The sequence below is a fragment of the Dendrobates tinctorius genome, unplaced genomic scaffold (assembly GCF_039654945.1).
Source record: "Dendrobates tinctorius isolate UK_male_01 unplaced genomic scaffold, ASM3965494v1 ptg000030l, whole genome shotgun sequence".
In the NCBI taxonomy this organism is placed as follows: Eukaryota; Metazoa; Chordata; class Amphibia; order Anura; family Dendrobatidae; genus Dendrobates; species Dendrobates tinctorius.
In genome coordinates, this window is record NW_027361698.1 from 27,955,471 (window position 1) to 27,973,840 (window position 18,370).

General features: G+C 40.9%; 1 protein-coding gene across 4 annotated transcripts in view; it reads left to right on the plus strand.

Moving 5' to 3' along the window:
* LEF1 (lymphoid enhancer binding factor 1) overlaps positions 1 to 6,040 on the plus strand; it is a 145,733-nt gene extending 139,693 nt beyond the window's left edge. For all 4 annotated transcript variants that reach the window (XM_073571985.1, XM_073571983.1, XM_073571986.1 and 1 more), the window contains one exon: positions 4,195 to 6,040. Coding sequence is in view for 3 of the 4 variants with exons in the window: in XM_073571983.1 (XP_073428084.1) it covers positions 4,195 to 4,274 (80 nt within the window). In the remaining variant the exon portion in view is untranslated. The remainder of the gene's footprint in view (positions 1 to 4,194) is intronic.
* Positions 6,041 to 18,370: the final 12,330 nt, after the last annotated feature.

Genomic DNA, 18,370 nt, shown 5'->3' on the forward strand with positions numbered 1-18,370 from the left:
CTTTCCCGGCACCATTTTTTTTACACTTCTGAAGCATAGGAGAGCCGATTAATGTCATTTTTCATGGCCACAGGGGCTTTCCCTATAATGCCCTACAGCAAGCGGATTATCCTATACCTCTCTTGCTTGCTCTCGCTCTTTTGCTTTTTTTTAGGGGATGTTCCGAACTCCCAATTTAGTATAATGAGGTGAAAAAAGGATCAGGCATGTTGGATTTTAATATGCCCCATCCATTGTTCTCATTCTTTGAGCAGGGGGTTGGACCAGATGACCTAGGAGGTCCTTTTCAACTCTACCATTCTATGAGATGGATGACAGTAGTTTTTCCCTCTCCACATTGAGAACACATGTACACTCAGCTGAGGGGTATACAGTGCCTTGCGAAAGTATTCGGTTCCCTGGAACTTGTCAACCTTTTCCCACATATCATGCTTCAAACATAAAGATACCAAATGTAAATTTTTGGTGAAGAATCAACAACAAGTGGAAAACAATTGTGATGTTGAACGAAATGTATTGGTTATTTTAAATTTTTGTGGAAATTCAAAAACTGAAAAGTGGTGCGTGCAATATTATTCGCCCCCTTTACTTTTAGTGCAGCAAACTCACTCCAGAAGTTCATTGTGGATCTCTGAATGATCCAATGTTGTCCTAAATGACTAATGATGATAAATATAATCCACCTGTGTGTAATCAAGACTCTGTATAAATGCACCTGCTCTGTGATAGTCTCAGGGTTTTGTTTGAAGCACAGAGAACATCATGAAGACCAAGGAACTGTTGTGGAGAAGTTTTAAAGCCGGATTTGGATACAAAATGATTTCCAAAACTTTAAACATCCCAAGAAGTACTGTGCAAGCGATCATATTGAAATGGAAGGAGTATCATACCACTGCAAATCTACCAAGACCCGGCCGTCCCTCTAAACTTTCATCTCAAACAAGGTGAAGACTGATCAGAGATGCAGCCAAGAGGCCCATGATCACTCTGGATGAACTGCAGAGATCTACAGCTGAGGTGGGACAGTCTGTCCATAGGACAACAATCAGTCGTACACTGCACAAATCTGGCCTTTATGGAAGAGTGACAAGAAGAAAGCCATTTCTCCAAGATATCCATAAAAAATGTTGTTTTAAGTTTGCAACAAGCTACCTGGGGGAGACACACCAAACATGTGGAAGAAAGTGCTCTGGTCAAATGAAACCAAATTCGAACTTTTTGGCAACCATGCCAAACAATATGTTTGGCGTAAAGGCAACACAGTTCATCACCCTGAACACACCATCCCCACTATCAAACATGGTGGTGGCAGCATCATGGTTTGGGCATGCTTTTGTTCAGCAGGGACAGGGAAGATGGTTAAAATTGATTTGAAGATGGAGGAAGCCAAATACTGGACCATTCTTGAAGAAAACCTGTTGGAGTCTGCAAAAGACCTGAGACTGGGACGGAGATTTGTCTTCCAACAAGACAATGATCCCAAACATAAAGCAAAATCTACAATGGAATGGTTCACAAATAAACGTATCCAGGTGTTAGAATGGCTAAGTCAAAGTCCAGACCTGAATCCAATCGAGAATCTGTGGAAAGAGCTGAAAACTGCTGTTCACAAATTATCTCCATCAAACCTCACTGAACTCGAGCTGTTTGCCAAGGAAGAATGGGCAAGAATTTCAGTCTCTCAATGTAAAAAACTCAGAGACACACCCCAAGCGACTTGCAGCTGTAATCGCAGCAAAAGGTGGTGCAACAAAGTAGTAAGTTAAAGGGGTCGAATAATATTGCACGCCCTACTTTTCTGTTTTTGAATTTCCACAAAAATTTAAAATAACCAATAAATTTCGTTCAACTACACAATTGTGTTCCACTTGTTGTTGATTTTTCACCAAAAATTTACATTTGGTATCTTTATGTTTGAAGCATGATATGTGGGAAAAGGTTGAAAAGTTCCATGGGGCCGAATACTTTCGCAAGCCACTGTAACAGCCAGAATCAATTGTACAGAAAAAATAATTTTTTCCTTTGCATCTTCAAATGCAATTAGTGAAATAAACGTCAATGCTGCCTCTACACTTAGTCTTATCCAGGCCACATTTGTGACTGGTAATGATGCCGATCATCTACTCTGAATTGTCCATTTTTTACACTTTCATTCCCGAGTCCAAGGCAATGCTATCACTGGGTCTTTTAATTCCATCAGATTTCACGGCCCCTCTCTCGTTGCCGAGGTCTGGAGCAGATCTGCCATAGTTATTATAACCTCCTGACTTCAAAGGCAGCGTAGGGAAGAAATGGCCTAAACACAGCAGAGCTGTATGGCTCCCAGTGTAGCAGACATTCCTGGCTCCTAATCTGCTGCAGCTCTGAATCGCAGCTCTTGTATCAGGCTGCTGTGAACCGAGGGCCCTGGCGCCTCCGGGACATTCCTCAACAGGAAGCCCAATGTTTTAATGTTGGGCTGGGAGGAAAACCTTCCCAGGAAGAGCAACCTGGACCAAACCCTTTGAACGTCTGGGATGAAAAGACTAAAAAGTAAATAAAATCTGTGGGGTGCTCTTGTGTTTCTGCACAGTCCTCTCGGAGAGTTAACTCTTCTAGCAGATGACAAGTCAAGTCTCCTTTTGCCTGTGTAGAAATTGGGCTGTTAGATATTTTCTAAATAAATGGCACTGTCACGTATTTTTTGATTCACACATTGAATCTCATCACATTAAGTGGAATCGGTCACCAGGTTTTTGCCTCCTAATCTGAGAGCAGCATAATGTAGAGACAGAGATCCTGATTCCAGCGATGTGTCACTTACTGGGCAGCTTGCTTCAGTTGTGATAAAGTCACTGTTTTATCTGCTGCAGATCTAAAACTACAGCAGGTGGCACAGTAAGTTATACATGGCTGGAATCAGGGTCTCTGTCCCTACATCATGCTGATCTCAGATGGAGTATTAAAAACCTGCTAACAGATTCCCTTTAATTCTCGTGTACACATTGTAATCGCCAGTAATAGATTAGGTCTATATATTGAATCTTAGGTTGACACAGAGATACATGTAGTAAGCGCTCCCTCATGTCTCTTCATGTACTTTGTTTTTGTCTTGCATTTTCCCATGACTACATCTAGAATCAGTAGACTGTTTTCCCATGTTAAAAAGCGTAAGATACAATTCACTAAATATATGCTGTGGTTAACCACCCAAATTGATGGTTCTATTTTTTTGTGCCATTTATTTTTGTGATTTATCCAACAAATTAAAGTGCAGAGATAACTGCCATTCATTGATATGTCCTAGGTCCAATAAAATGGTTCATCATGTGTGAAAGGGAATGTGTCAGCAGGATTTCACACCAAACTATCTAGATGTGCATGAAGTCCTTTCAAAAACAACCCAGCAATACCTTTACATAGTTAGTCTGTTACTGAGAAATCAGCATTTGGACTGCCACGCAATTGAGGATGTAGATCTGAAGCATCCGTCACTCCAGCTCTTTTCCCCTCCCATTGCCACCTCCTCCTGCTTGACTGAAAAGGATCCTTTGTCTTTAGTTACACAGCATAAAGGCTGTCAGTCAAGCAGGAGGAGGCAGCAATGGGCGGGGAACAGAGCTGGAGTGACTGAGGCTTCAATCTACAGCCTCATTTAGACATCAATTCAAAAGCTAATTTCTCAATAATGGAGGAATGGATTGGCCATGTAAAGGTACCGCTGGACTGGTTTTTGAAAGAGCAACATGCACATATAGTTTGGGGTGTTAAATCCTGCTGACACATTCTGTAACTGTTGTTTCAGGAGAACTTTCCTTTCTCTGCCTCTAGCTCCTCCCCCCTTTTGCATAGAACATTATGAGCACCAGTTGTCATTTCCTGTCTAAGTAATGAGAAAGACTGTGTACATTTTTTACTTGTGACATGAGTGAGACATCAATCCAGAATTAAAAAGAAGCTGATTTCTGTAAAAAGATATATATTACAAAAATTTCTAACATCCATGTGGACTATTGATTTATGGGGGGGGGATTAAAACAACGGATATATATATATAATTTTTTTTTTTTTTTTTTTTAACAATGATCAAGTTTCACTGCATTGTATATTAGGGACACTGTGAATCATGCAGGCATGAAGAAGTGTAAAATTGCTCAACGACCTTTGCTCATTGTGAATTACCATGCACTTATCTATATTTTCCATATATTGCAGGGGGGAAAAAGAATTCTTTCTCAGCGTGTAAAGCAAAGGCAGCAACAGCAGGAGAACTCCTGGAGATGGAAGCTTGTTAAACTCCCCAACTTCTCCATTAACAGCATCACCAAGGAGTCCATTAATGACATTGATATGCCACTGCTAGAGACACTCTACCGTATAGACAATCACTGCCTGGAGTTTGGCACCGCTAGTACTGGGGGCCTTCATGTACCACAGCTAGATCCCCGAGGATGGAAGACTACAAGAATCATCGGGATACTTCATTGTCCATCACATTCACACTTCCTACCTGCAGTGTACGCTGCGTACATGAAGTTCCTGATGTAACCCAGCCACCGACCAAACAGAGCGCTGACATTGGACATAGACCATGGACAAGACAAACCTCTTTAATTTAAGAATGGAGCAAAAGAATCAATTTTTTTTTCTTTTTTTTTTTTTTTTATCATTGTAATGTTTATCTCCATAAAACTTGAATGCTTTTATATATCAGATTTAGGATTGATTGATGTATATTTTATTAGTCAGGGTATAAACTAAACCCCTATCCCCTGCCACAAAGAAATTTTTTTTTTTTTCCTGCACGAAAATGTCTTTTTTTTTTTCTTTACTTTGGGATGGATAGGCAGCCATCGATGCGTTTATTGTGAAAAGGGTCGTATGGAAATATAATGTATTAAAGATATATAGAGAAGAGTTGTTTTTGGGGAGACGAGATATGACATTGATGTCGAAGTTATATATTGGTAAGAAAATAATGTTCTTTTTAAAAATTTCCTTTTTGAATATATGGAAATTGGGGGCACTCGAACATGGTGATTTGTGGAAAATTCTGCATAGATTAAGAAGACGTTTAGTAGCCCCAGCTAATTGCTAGTGCAGCTTCCAACATACAGTAGGTTATCTAGGTTATCTAGTAGGTTATCTATGGTATATCTATGTGTTAAGCACAGTGCCAGAAGAATAAGGCTTTGTTCACACTTGTCATGGCATCCATGTATAGGCTGGTCTTCAAACAGATGCTGGTCAATTCTAACTGATGAATTATGAATTAAAAGTGGTATTATTGGTGTCAGAATATCCCATAATGGAAGCTAACAAGTGAGAATGGGCCCAAAGCCACTGATCTAATGTAGCCAGCGTTTGGCTAAGGAACAATAATTACATGTCTCGCCCAGATGGCATCCCAACGGTTGCCCGATCCTCCTATACGCTCATGGCTGGCACTCAATGTCCCTGTACATTGCCATTGTGCTACCTTTCTTATATGTTGTGCAGAAGGTGACAATATTATCAGGGTCACCTAATGACAGACCAGGTTTTCGGAAGCCTCCCCTCAATATGCCCTGATTTTTCACAAATAACCATGACCTCTGTCTTTCATCTGTTTGTATTATGTCAAACACATCTATTTAATATGTAATTCATCTTATAGGAAGACGTGCAGAGTCTTATATTTGGCCCCTTCGGAGAACCATGCCATAAGTCACTATGAAAGGGTGATGCAGTTTTGTGTATTACTCCTCTATCCTTTATATGATAAAAAGAGCCCAGCACTTGGATTCATTGTTATAATGTAAATTGTTCTGTATCGTATTTGTATTATTTTCTTCTGCTAACCTATAGTGGGATTTGATGCCAGTTGTAAAAAAAAAAAAAAAAAAAGGAAAAAAAAGAATTTTGATGTGTCCCTTTATTGATGGCAAATTATAGGCTTTGCAGAAAGAAAATTGTCAAGTCAACTTTTTTTTGGTCATTCCAATTTGAGCATATGTTTTTTAAAAAATAAAAGCTTTGTAATAAAACAGAAAAAATACTATACTATTTGTTGCTAAGGAAATCCATGGTGTGGCCTTTTTATTAATGGGGTCTATTTTATTGTCTTTTTTAAGCTTATTTAGTCTTGGGGTTTCTCAGGCACTTGCAGCAAACCTGCCATTTACCTTAATACTGAAGTAAAGGCATGGACTTGGTACCCTCATCTCCACAAGTCAAAAATGCTGTGGCTGCAAGTACGAGTCTACCGTGTCCAAAAAGTCTCCTGTAACTGCCATACATGCTTTTTAAGCTCCACTTCATCTGCATTCTGCCAGCACCAATGTCGGAGTCCGGTGTCGAGAACCCATCAGTAATATTGATTTTGAGCACCTTTTCTACAACTACATGCAAATTTTACCTAACCCTTGTTTGCATTTCTGGCCAGCACATTCTTCATACAAGGAAAGAAGGCTGTGTTTTGCATACAGCCACATCTCCACTGAAGTATATGGAGGGTGCTGTGGGGTGGGTTTGCTGGACCCCCATACTTCTGATATGTAAGAATCCCCAAGGTGGCCTTTATGGCTATTTCGTTAATACCTACCTGTCTGTGCAAGATGCCAAACACTGCTCGTGTAGCGGGGTCTCACTGGAGGGAGAACTCGCCTATTCCCCTTTGGGTCAGGCTAGCACTAGAAGTGTTAGAATTAATGATGAGTGAGTGTGCTCGTTACTTGATCAAGTGTCACGGGTGCTCGAGCGCCATGCTCAAGTCCCTGCCCCACATGTTTCAAAGTGGTTAGAGAATAAACATTTGAAGATTGGTTGACATAGATGGTTATTATGCCATTGCCATGTTGTCTACTGGCATTACTATGATTGGCCAGCCACATCGCATCATCGGGTATTACATAAGACCCATTGACATATATGGCTCTGCACTCTCTTCTCTGGAAGCAGTGTAGGGAGCGTTGATCTAGGAGAAAGAGTTTGGATTAGAGCAGGCATATGCAGTGTTTAATTACTATTGCAGTACTTGTATACCGCTTCTGTTCTTTTCAGGGTTATATACTGTTCTTTCCCTAGTAAAACCACTGCATTCAGTGTAGGAATAGTTTTAGATTAGAGACATATAGGCAAGGTTTATTGCCTTACAGTCATGCTATAAGTATACTGCTGCTGCAACCTAATAACAAAAGTCCTTTGCAGGGCTCCATATTTTCTTTTCTCTATTAATACCAGAAAGATTTCAAGCATACATTAGCTACCTCATTTAAAATGCCTCAGGCGTGCAGTAGGGGACTGGGAAGTGGATGTGTTGCTGATGGTGCACGCAGAGGTCGAGGCTGTGGGCCCAGTCTTCTCATGTCACCCACACATCACATACCCAGATAAGGTCTTCTGTAGTTATAGTCGACAAGGAAATGTGGAAATATGGTGAGAGATGGCCCCGCTATTAGTAAGGGGTGGAGGAATGGGTTTTTGTTTTGTTTTTTTCATTTTAATTTTGCCTTATATAGAAGTAATTTTACACGAAAAAATGTTAGGAAACATTCTTTCCTGTAAAATCCATTTTATGCTTGTTTTTTTATGTTTTATTGTCTGTCCATAAAATTGGAGTAAAACTCTGATAACATTGTTCCCAGAAGCAATCTGAGAGTCAGAGATGCATCCTAGCGTTTTCCCTATGTTGTTCCCCTTCTATATGAGCACTGTTTGCATCCATTTCAGTGATTGTCCTGCCTCCCCAGCCCTCCTGTTAATGTCTTTTAGAAAAATGCTTGTTTGTTTCCCATTGACTTCCATTTCACTTGGTACTCGAGTCGAGCCCGTCAGAGCTGCTTTATGCGAGTATTGAGCACTCGAGCATTTTAGTGCTCTACATCACTAGGTGAGACCTTCCTTGAGGACTGCAGGAGTAGCGAGAAAGCTCTTCCACCATTTTCTGTAATTTCGTGATGATAGACATTATAATTGATCTCAGTTAGTGGATAGTAAGTTTAACAGAAAGGAGACCTCACTTTGGAGCACTGTCCTTACGAAGGTATTTTATATACTTTTCTATAACTGTGATATAATCCAGAATATTTGATAATATCAGTTGCCATTGAAGCCACATGCAGTACTTTGTTCCTTAATAAAGTATGCTGTGATTAGGACAAAGTTTATTATGGTGGAGTATTGAGAAGGAAAGCTATGACTATACCAATTTGAATGATGTATTTTTATTGTGAAGCAAATAACAAATAGGACAAAATAACTGAAAGCTTGAGTGTGCATAACTATTCACTCCCCTAAAGTCAGTACTTTTATAGAGCCTCCTTTTGCTGCAATTACAGCTGCAAGTCACTGAATAAGTTTCTATGACCTTTCCACATCTTGCCATTGGGATTTTTGCCCATTCCTCAAGGCAAAACTGCTCCAGCTCCTTCAATTTAAATGGTTTCCTCTGGTAAACAGCAATCTAAAAGCCTGACCACAGATTTGCAATTGGAATTCTCAATAGGATTAAGGTCTGGGCTTTTCTCCTTAAACCAGTCGAGTGTTGCTTTCTCAATATGTTCATTGTCTTGTTGGAAGGTGAACCTCCTTTCCGGTCTCAAATCACTAAAATGACTCATATCATTTTCTCGGTCCTTGCTGCCAAAAAACATGCTCACAGCATGATGCTGCCACCACCATGTTTCACTGTGGGGATGGTGTTCTTAGGGTGAAGAGCTGTATTGGTTTGGTGCCAGACATAGTGTTTACCTTGGTGGCTAAAAAGTTCGTTTGGTCTCATCTGATCACATCACCTTCCATACATTTGGGGAGTCTCCCACATGTCTTTTGCCAAACAAAAAAATGAACCTTATAATTTTTGTGTGCAAGGAAAGGCTTTTCCTTCCACACAAAATTTTGTGACACAACAGCGATCTCGCTACATGTGACCGCCCCCCGCTGGATATCGCTGATCGTGCTTGAATGTACATTTTTTCATCATCTGTGTCCTGCTGGCCAGCGCGCATCGCTGTGTTTGACCCGACCAGCGACCTCGTTGGCGACACAGAACTCAGGGACGCATGCTGGAATCTTTAGAAAAGCTGCTGTGTGACAAGGAACCAACGACTGCCGAGGATCGCTAGATGGTTGCTGCGTCGCTGACGAGATCTGCCTGTTTGGCAGCTTACTGGCGACCATTTAGCGATCCTTACCAGGTCGTATCGTTGTTGGGATTGCTGGTGCGTCGCTAAATGAAACGGGACCCTTAGATTAATGTCCTCCTTGCCCAGGCTGAGCGTTCTGGTGGGCTGTCCTCTCTTGGCAGGTTTGTTGGGGTACAATGTTCTTTCCATTTGATAATGGATTTGATGGTGCTCCAGGGGATCATCAGAGATTGGGATTTTTTTTACAACCCAACCCCGACTTCTGAGATCTCCTTGGTCTTCCTGGTGTTGTTTGGTTAGTGGTGCCTCTTGTTAATGGAGGGGCAGCCTCTGTGGCCTTTCAGAAAAGGTGTAAAGGTGTGTATACACTAACAGACCATGTGACATTTAGATTACACACAGGTGGACTTCCTTTCACTAAGCATGTGACTTATGAAGGTAATCACTTGCACCAGATTTTTTTTAGGGATTGGGTGGGCTTCATAGCAAAAGGGGTGAAAACATATGCGCATGACAATTTTTAGTTATTTGAACCCATGAGGCTATGTGCACACGTTGCTTTTTTTTTAGTATTTTTGCATCCCATGCAATCCTATGGGATTCCGCATTGCTGTGCTAATGCTGCAGATTTTTCCGCTGCGGAATCGCATAGCAGAAAAATATGCAGCATATTCATTCTTTGTGCGGACGGCGATTCCGCACCCATAGGATTGCATTGAAATGCTCACTTTATGCATGTGGCTATGCCCACCATGCGTGAAGTGAGCGCTTCATGTGCGGATGGTACTCAGGGTCTGGAGGAGAGGAGACTGTCCTCCATGCCCTGGGTACCATAATCCTGTAAAAAGTAGAATTAAAATAAAAAATCTGGATATACTTGCCCTCTGATGGCCCCAGGAGTCCTTCCTGCCTCTCACCACGCTGCCAGCATCTTCCGGTCCCAGTGCTGCTTTGCGTGTATGACCTGAGATGACATCGTGCTCTCGCGAGCATGATGACACAAAGGTCCTTTGCGCAAAGCATCACTGGAACCGGAAGATGCCGGAAGATGCCGGGAGCGCCTCTGAGATCATCGGGGGCTGTCAGAAGGTGAGAATAACAATATTTTTTATTTTTAACATACTGTATCTTTTACTCTTGATGCTGCATAGGCAGCATCAATAGTAAAAAGTTGGTTACATAGGTTGTAATGTAACAAAGTAGGTTAAAAAAAGAAAAAAAAAAAAAAAAAAAGAGCCAAGGGAGGTCAATACTTTTCAAGATACTGTATTGCAACACACTGGTTTTGCACTATATAGAACAATTGCAGATTCAAGTCCACTATGAGACTAAAATCATTAAGTAAAGAAATGAAATGTTTAATAAATGTAAAATAAAAATTTAAATCCTCCCTGTTTTCTTGCCTTAAAAATAAATATAAGCAAGCATAAGGATATTTGGTATCATCTGTGAAAGTCGGCTCTATTAAAATATAAAATTATATAAAATAATATAAAATTAGTTAACCTATTCCACAAACCTGTAATGAAAGAAAAAAAACATCAAAAAAGTGGCTTTTTATTCACTACAGCTTCAGAATATAAAACAACAAAAAGGTACTATGTACCCCAAATAAAAGAAATCTATAGAATTCCAGCTTTATCCATTGTGGTTCATTCCTTATTGCAAAAAACAAGCCCTCATATGGCTATGACGTTGGAAAAATCTAAAAGTTATGGCTCTGGGGAAATAATGAAAATTAAATGGTGGTTGTATGGGATTAAATAATAGGTTATTTTCTGCGTGGTGATTCTTCAGAGCAGAACTCTATAACTCCAAAACTAATCCCTTTTCTAATTGCTTTATTCATTATGTGAGGTTACTGGCACTACAGTAAGATTCCTCAATCCAAAAAGGTAGAAGATTCCTTACAAGAAGGTATATAATACTTATTACCACTTTTTTTTGCCAAAATAGTGAATTGAGATCCCGAGTAGACAGGATAACACCTAATTGTGTACCCTGGCATGAAATGCTGGGAAGACTAAACATTTCAGATGAATGTCATCCTTTGCTGGACATCCATACAATGCACAAAGACATGGAGCCCAGCCCTTGGCTACAGACTGTAGAATATGATTGTCCTGTGGTCAGGAAAACTGGCAGTGATGGCCTCTGCCAACTCATTGACTGTCAAATGGTATCCGCAGTAATATGATGAATAAGACCAGGGAAGTGGGATAGAAAAGCTGCAAGCCACACAAGATCCAAAACAAGCAGAGCATACTGACTGGAAATAGTGTTTTTCTTATATACTTGGCCCGAAAATGGCTGACCAAGTAAGAAAAGTATGCTCCACCTAAAACAAACAGCTTCTTCAGTGCTAAATATAGACCCTCACCGAAAATGTATGATACACTCACGTGTTACTTAGTGGCAGTCCAGAATACACCGCTAAGTGATAAATGGAAATCTAATCTGACATTTATATTATGCCAACAGGTCCACTACGGTTTTACCCCATTAAAATAAAAAACACTTCTACTCTCCTCCCATGCCGGCACCATTCCAGTTGTGTCGACATTTTCTTTCCTGGGACTCATGTCAGGTTGTTATGTCACATCAGCCCTGCGCTAAGTAAGCGCTGGAGTCCCCTCTTTCTTTCAGACATATAATCAATAGGAAGTGAGCAGCCAGCCACAGCTCCCACTTCCTGTGGAATAATTATACGTCAAAGGAGAGGAAAGCAACTCCAGCACTGATTGGGCACAAAGCTCACGTGACGTAGCAACGTCTGTTTAGACTTAGCTGGTTAGAATGTATAGGGAGTCCCTACGTCATTCTTCTGGGCTGCCCCGAAAAATTTACCAGGAAAGGCTAAGCAAACAGCTGTGAGCTGTTATTAATCGCCTGGTAACCTTTTGGGATATTTTACCAGATTATTAACATCATTCCCCAGCCATGAGCTTTCCCTCTGCTGGTTATGAAAAGCCCAGGCCATTTTTTTTTAAATTATGAGAGCTGTACCGCTTCTTCCTAGGCACCGGTACGTATCTCATGGGCTGCACACAGACAGCAAATAAACACACGAATGCCACATACATACGGACCACAGATCTCACCAGTACTATTTTTTATGTACAGGAATTACCAGGATGTGTGAATGATGTCTTAAAGATGTTTGTTTTGTTTTTTTTCAAAATAAAGTTTTTTCATTGCCATATTTTAAGAGCTATAATTTTTCCATATTTCTGCCCATAGAGTCATGTGAGGACTTTTTTTGGCACAAAGTTTTGACTTTTTATTGGTACCATCTTTGGGGATATACCTTTTTTTGATCGCTTTCTATTCTGATTTTGGGCAGGCAGAATGAACAGCTAACATAGAAAAAATTAAAAAAAACTCACACAAGATATGGCCTTACCAGAACCTTGTCTGATGACAAATGCACATATAGCAGGATGCAGCTGGCCTCCACTAATAGACGCAAGGGGCAGCTCAGGTGCAAACTACTGATAAAAACAGCCACCCCACACCTTACAAACCATGGTGGGGTTGGCTGCCTAGTAGGAAAAATGCACATAGATAAGGCTTGCTTAGGATGTCAGCTGTATGGCGGCTTGCTGTTTGCAGGACGAGATGTCGTTTTCAGCGGTACCATTTTTTCTTTACATTGGTCTTTTTTATCGCGTTTTATTCCACATTTTTCCAGCAGCCTGATGAATCATTGAACCATAGATTTTATTTTTACAGGGTTCACTGAAGGGGTTAACTAGTTGGACAATTGTATAGGTCAGGTCGTTCTGGACGTGGCAATACCAAATGTGTGTACTTTTATTGTTTATTTTTGTTTTTACATCATGCATTGCAACGCATGAGACCTGTGTGATTACACAGACAGATCTGCTGTTACACCCTGCTTTTGGCTGGATGTAAGAGGCCACCATACTTGGCTGATCAGGAGGTCATTGTTTGACGTCAGGTTGCCATGACAACCATTGGCTCCTCATGATTTCATCACGGGGTGCCTATGGGGGAGAGAGAGGGAGCCCCCCTCCTCACAATCTTCCAAATTTTGCGATTGCTCTTGATCGCGGCATCAAGAATGCTCGTGAGCCAGAAGCAGTGAGGGCATCATTCCTGGCTGTCACTGCAGGAGCTTGGCTGTTAGCTATGCTGTGATCGTGTGTGATATTTTAGCACCTCCTGCACAGTCTTGCTGTGGTCGGTCAGTCAGCTTGTCTAACCAATCACAGCGCTTTGAGTCCGTGGACCGCTGACATGGGTCCCTGCACCTCTATCCGTGCCACCCAGCTATCAGTTCGGAACTGTTACTGTGTGTTTACATGCAGTGACAATTTTAAACCATGACGGACATAGCACCTCATGACGTGGGAACTGACACCCACTCATGACTTGCTATGTCTGTCATTCATCATAAAGGGGTTAAGCGGAAGGCATCACAAACCAAACAGCACCATGGATATCAAGGAGATCTCCAAAAAAGTAAAGGACAAAGTTGTTGAGAAGTACAAGTCAGGGTTGGGTTATAAAAAAAAAAATAAATAAATAAATCCTAATTTCTGTTGATCGCCTGGAGCACCATCAAATGGAAAGAAAATGTACCACAACAAACCTGCCAACAGAGGGCTGCCCACCAAAACTCTCAGCCCGGGCAAGGAGGGCAATAATCCGAGAGTCGGCACAAAGAGCAATGGTGCGGTGGTCAGATGAGACCAAAATTGAACTTTTTGGCCACGAAGATAAACATTATGTCTGGCACTAAATTGACACTGCTCGTCACCCCAAGAGCACGATGCTCAGCATGAAACATGGTGGTGGCAGCATCATGCTGTATGTATGTTTTTCGGCAGCAGGGACAGGGGAAGATGGTGTGAAATACAGAGATATTCTTGAGAAAAACCTGTTTCAGTCTGTCAGTGTTTTGTGACTGGGATGGAGGTTCACCTTCCAACAAGACAATGATCCAAAGCATACTGCTAAAACAACACTCAAGTGGTTTAAGGGGAAACGTGTAAATGTTTTAGAGTGGTCTAGTCAAAGACCAGACTTTAATCCAATTGAGCAGCAAAAGGAGGCTCTACAAAGTACTGACTTTAGGGGATGAATAGTTATGCACACTGAAGTTTCCAGTTATTTTATCCTATTTGTTGTTTGCTTCACAATAGAAATAAAATAAAATGTTTTAAGTTGTAGGTATGTTCTTTACAAACACTGATACAAACTCTCAAATAACTGAAATCTGAAATTCCAGGTTGTGACATAGAAAACCAGGAGAAAAGGCCAATAGGGTGAATACTTTCACAAGCCACTGTATATATCTTGCAAAAGAAAAAGAACAAGCGATCAAAAAAAGCCCAAATTTTTTATATAAAAGGTATAAATTTTATTATCGAATCACAGAGAACCTTAACATAGGGGAGACACAAAGTGCATATGTGCATCGGGAAAAATACCAAAAGGGTACAGGTAATACAGGGCATCGAACATAAGTATTTTATCGAATAATAAGTATTTTGAGATCAGTACAGGTAAATACAAATTACTCCAAAGTGCAAATCAATAGGTGATTATACATATACCGGATACATCATGCAATGTACTGGCCCGTATAATAACAAGCATATCATCACAATCATAGAGCCACCACAGCAGAAATAATCTTACCCGGATAGTAATGGCGATGCCCTGGAGCCTGCACCCACCCCAACGCGCGTTTCGGTGTTGTCATCGTCAGGGGTTGCGATTGGCTTTGTATAAAGGTCCTATATTTGCACCAAGATGTGCTATTATTATATGATGATTATCTGTTTACCATAATGGTGTGTTGTATATTGCTTTGTGTTTGTTTCACTATATATATCTGTATATGTCTTGTACAAAAGTACCAAGAGTCTATACAGGAGTAGCAAGGGAAATAGTGGCCCCCTGTGGCCTATGATTAGTAATGCGAGCAACTAGTGTTCTCAATGTCCATGTGGTGCAATGCCATTCACATTGTTATTGAAACAGAACAGCAGCTGTAAATAGAATGTTAGTGTCATGCAAAGAGCTGGTGGGTGATGGTCAGCAGCATATCACCATCTCCTCACAGTTTTATCAATTTAATATCGAATCAAAAAATATATATTGGGATGTTTCATTAGATACTATTTTATAGAAGTATGCTCTACTGCAAGCCATGCAGTGAATGCCTCAGTATTACTGAGCCACAATGACTGTTACTGGCTAAGCGCATGTGACTTCGCTGTGTACATAAGACCTGAAGAAGAGGATGTCCACATGGAGCAGATCCATTGCAGACTTTCCATATGAATATTAGATCTGAAGTAACAAGAAAATGAAAATTTAATCTACACACCATGGAAGAAGCAAGGAAGCGATGAAGTCCCAGAAAAGGGAACTAAAATCTTTTTACTGTTATGATTATTATTTTTATTTATTTTTTTTTTTCTTCTTTTGCCCAATCTTAAGTTGCAAATCTACATAGAAAGTGGGATGTTCCTGTGGATAAGTTTCTCAAATGTCCCTTTAAGATGCTTCCACAACACTATCCATTGACAGCATGAAATTAAAGCAGTCCACCTCAATAAAAGTAACTGTTTTTATTCTAAAATGCTATTTTCATTTTTTTTAAAATTACTGTATACTGTCTTAAATGGAAAACAAATTTAATCTGTATTCGAAAATCCTTTATTAGAAATGTTTTTTAAAAGGAAAAAGCTAGGTGGGCCAAAGGTGTCTTCTAGATGTTTACCCTCTCTTTGCTTTCACTGCCAACTTTATGCTTCCTCCCCTGGCTGGGAGCTGTGGTATGTGCAGCCCATGAACTAGAGCAGCTTTGCATGGTCAGACACAGCCATTACACAGTACACAGCAGGGGCACATTTATAAGATTATCTCAGCACAGGGACATTTTATTTAAACACATGCAATTGAGAAACTTATTATTATTCCAAGATCTATTGATTAAAATAAACTTTGTTTTTGTGACAACCTCTTTAAAGGCTTTTCCGATATTGTTATAGTTATATATTGCTGACTTATCTAAAGGAAAAGATTGGTGGGGGACTGACACTCGATACTTCCTAGACCAGTTGTTAGCAGCTCTGGCAGTGTACAGAGTAAAATATCACAGCTCCGCACCATGTCCAGTGGCCGCTGATGAGTTCTGCAGATCAACTCCTATTATTTTCAATAGGAGGAGATGTGCAGTACTGGCCATTAAACAATGTATGGAGCTACGGTGTTCTCCATATACTCCTTACATCTGGTTGGGGTGATGATAACCGCTTATCAGTGGGGGTGCTGGGTGTTGGACTCCCACCAATGTTTAATTGATGACTGTCCTGAGGATAAGTCATCAGTATTAATGTACTGGAAACCCATTAAAGAGAAACATAATGAGGCTCTAGGAACATTGCAGAACGAGACCAGTTAGATTAAAACCCCTGCCCTTCGTGCTGCAGAGGAAGCGGAATTAACCACTTGGCTTCTATACTTTGCAATGACTTCTTTCCATCTTTATTTAGCATTACAGTAAATTCGCCCTGGAAGCCTTGTGCATGGCAACAGACTTTATGTATGTGTCTTGTATGTGCATACAATGATAGAGGATCGTCAAACATTTGTGGCTGTTACAGAAGAGATTACTGCAGTGTAAGTTATTTGAAACTTCACAGCCTCTTTTCAAAGGCATTGAGATATTTTATTGTTTAATCTGTTTTTAATTTTGACACATATCCGTTTCTCATTTGGCGTCCTGCTGAGTAAACCAGAACCATCTGTTGCCCCTAACATGGGGTGGTGTATGCGACATATACAGACTCATCTCCTCCTGCCCTACGCAGACGGTTATGCTTATAGTAATGCTTCTGCTAATGGCCCTCATATTGTTATCGTTACATCCAAGCAGAGAAGGCGGCCTAATTCAAACAATCAGTATGTCTACAGGGAGGCGCAGGTCAGGCTCATAGAACAGTCCAAAGACGAGTTTACTTTGGAAGCTTCAGAAGCATAACAAGCCTTTATTGGCTGTAAAACAGCTGGAAAACCCAGAACTTTTCGAGTCATTCATTATTATGGAAAGATGCATCTTTTTATTCAGTTATATTGCAGTCAAAGTAAAAACTAGTGTTACAGGGATAACACACAGCGGTGCTTGAAAGTTTGTGATCCCGTCAAACTTCTCAATATTTGTGCTTAAATTTGACCTAAACTATATCAGTTTTTCACGCAAGTGCTAAAAGTAAATAAAGTGAACAAAATCAAACAAATTAATCCAAAATATTAGACTTTGTAATTTTTATATTTCACATTTGTGAATGGCAAAAGTATATGAACTTTTGCTTTTACTATCTAATGTGAACCTATTGTGCAGCAATAACTTCATCTAAGCATTGATTAGTCCTGTGCATTGGTTTTAAGGAATTGTAGCCCTTTCTTCCTTCCGAAACAGCTTCATCTCTGTTATGTTGGCGCGTTTTCTCCCATGAACTGCTCGTGGGTCGCCCTCCCAGAGCTGTGGGGTACTCGGTACCGGGCCGGTCCTTCAGAGGGGAATGTCACAGCAGCGGTGACCCGGTCCGTGGCCCTGGGCGCCCAAGTAAAAGGGGGTTTGAGTCGTGGAATAAAGTTTATGAGTGATTCGTGACACCACCTGTGGTGTTCGACAATGAAGGTGTTAAGCCGACGCTGCAGACAAATCCTCTGGACAGATGATGTAGTGCAGCAAAGATGTTGCAGCACTCCACAGGCAGGGCTGTTGTTCCCAGGGCAGTGTAGATAGGTGTTGGGGAAGAGAGGTAGCAGTGCTGAAGAAGTTGCAGGAAGAAGGCAAGGACACAGCGGAATGTGGTTTCTATACCTTTACTTGTAAGTGCAGTCCAGGGTCCAGATTACAGATGGCACAGGAGCTGATTAGCCTAGAAGCAACTTAAGAATCTCTCTGTCAGATGGGTTGTGTAGTCTCCTCTCTAGCGCTTACTTGAGGTACATGCAGTACAGTGTTACACTGAAGTTCCTCCTTCTTCTTCCCTTTTGGATCTACCTCATATGGCAGACAGCTGTAGCCTTCTATTTGTCTTGGCTCACCCTTCGCTGTTGTGCCTCTGAGTCTTAGGTGGGAATAGAGCATTTACAGCTTCCTATTCCTCTGGTTTCTGTTGCAGGACCGTCAGTATCCATACAACCGTGGAGACCAGACTCCAGATCATGCGCTATCACTGGGAGGGAGCTTTCTATCCTCAGCTCAACCTCCAGCTTCT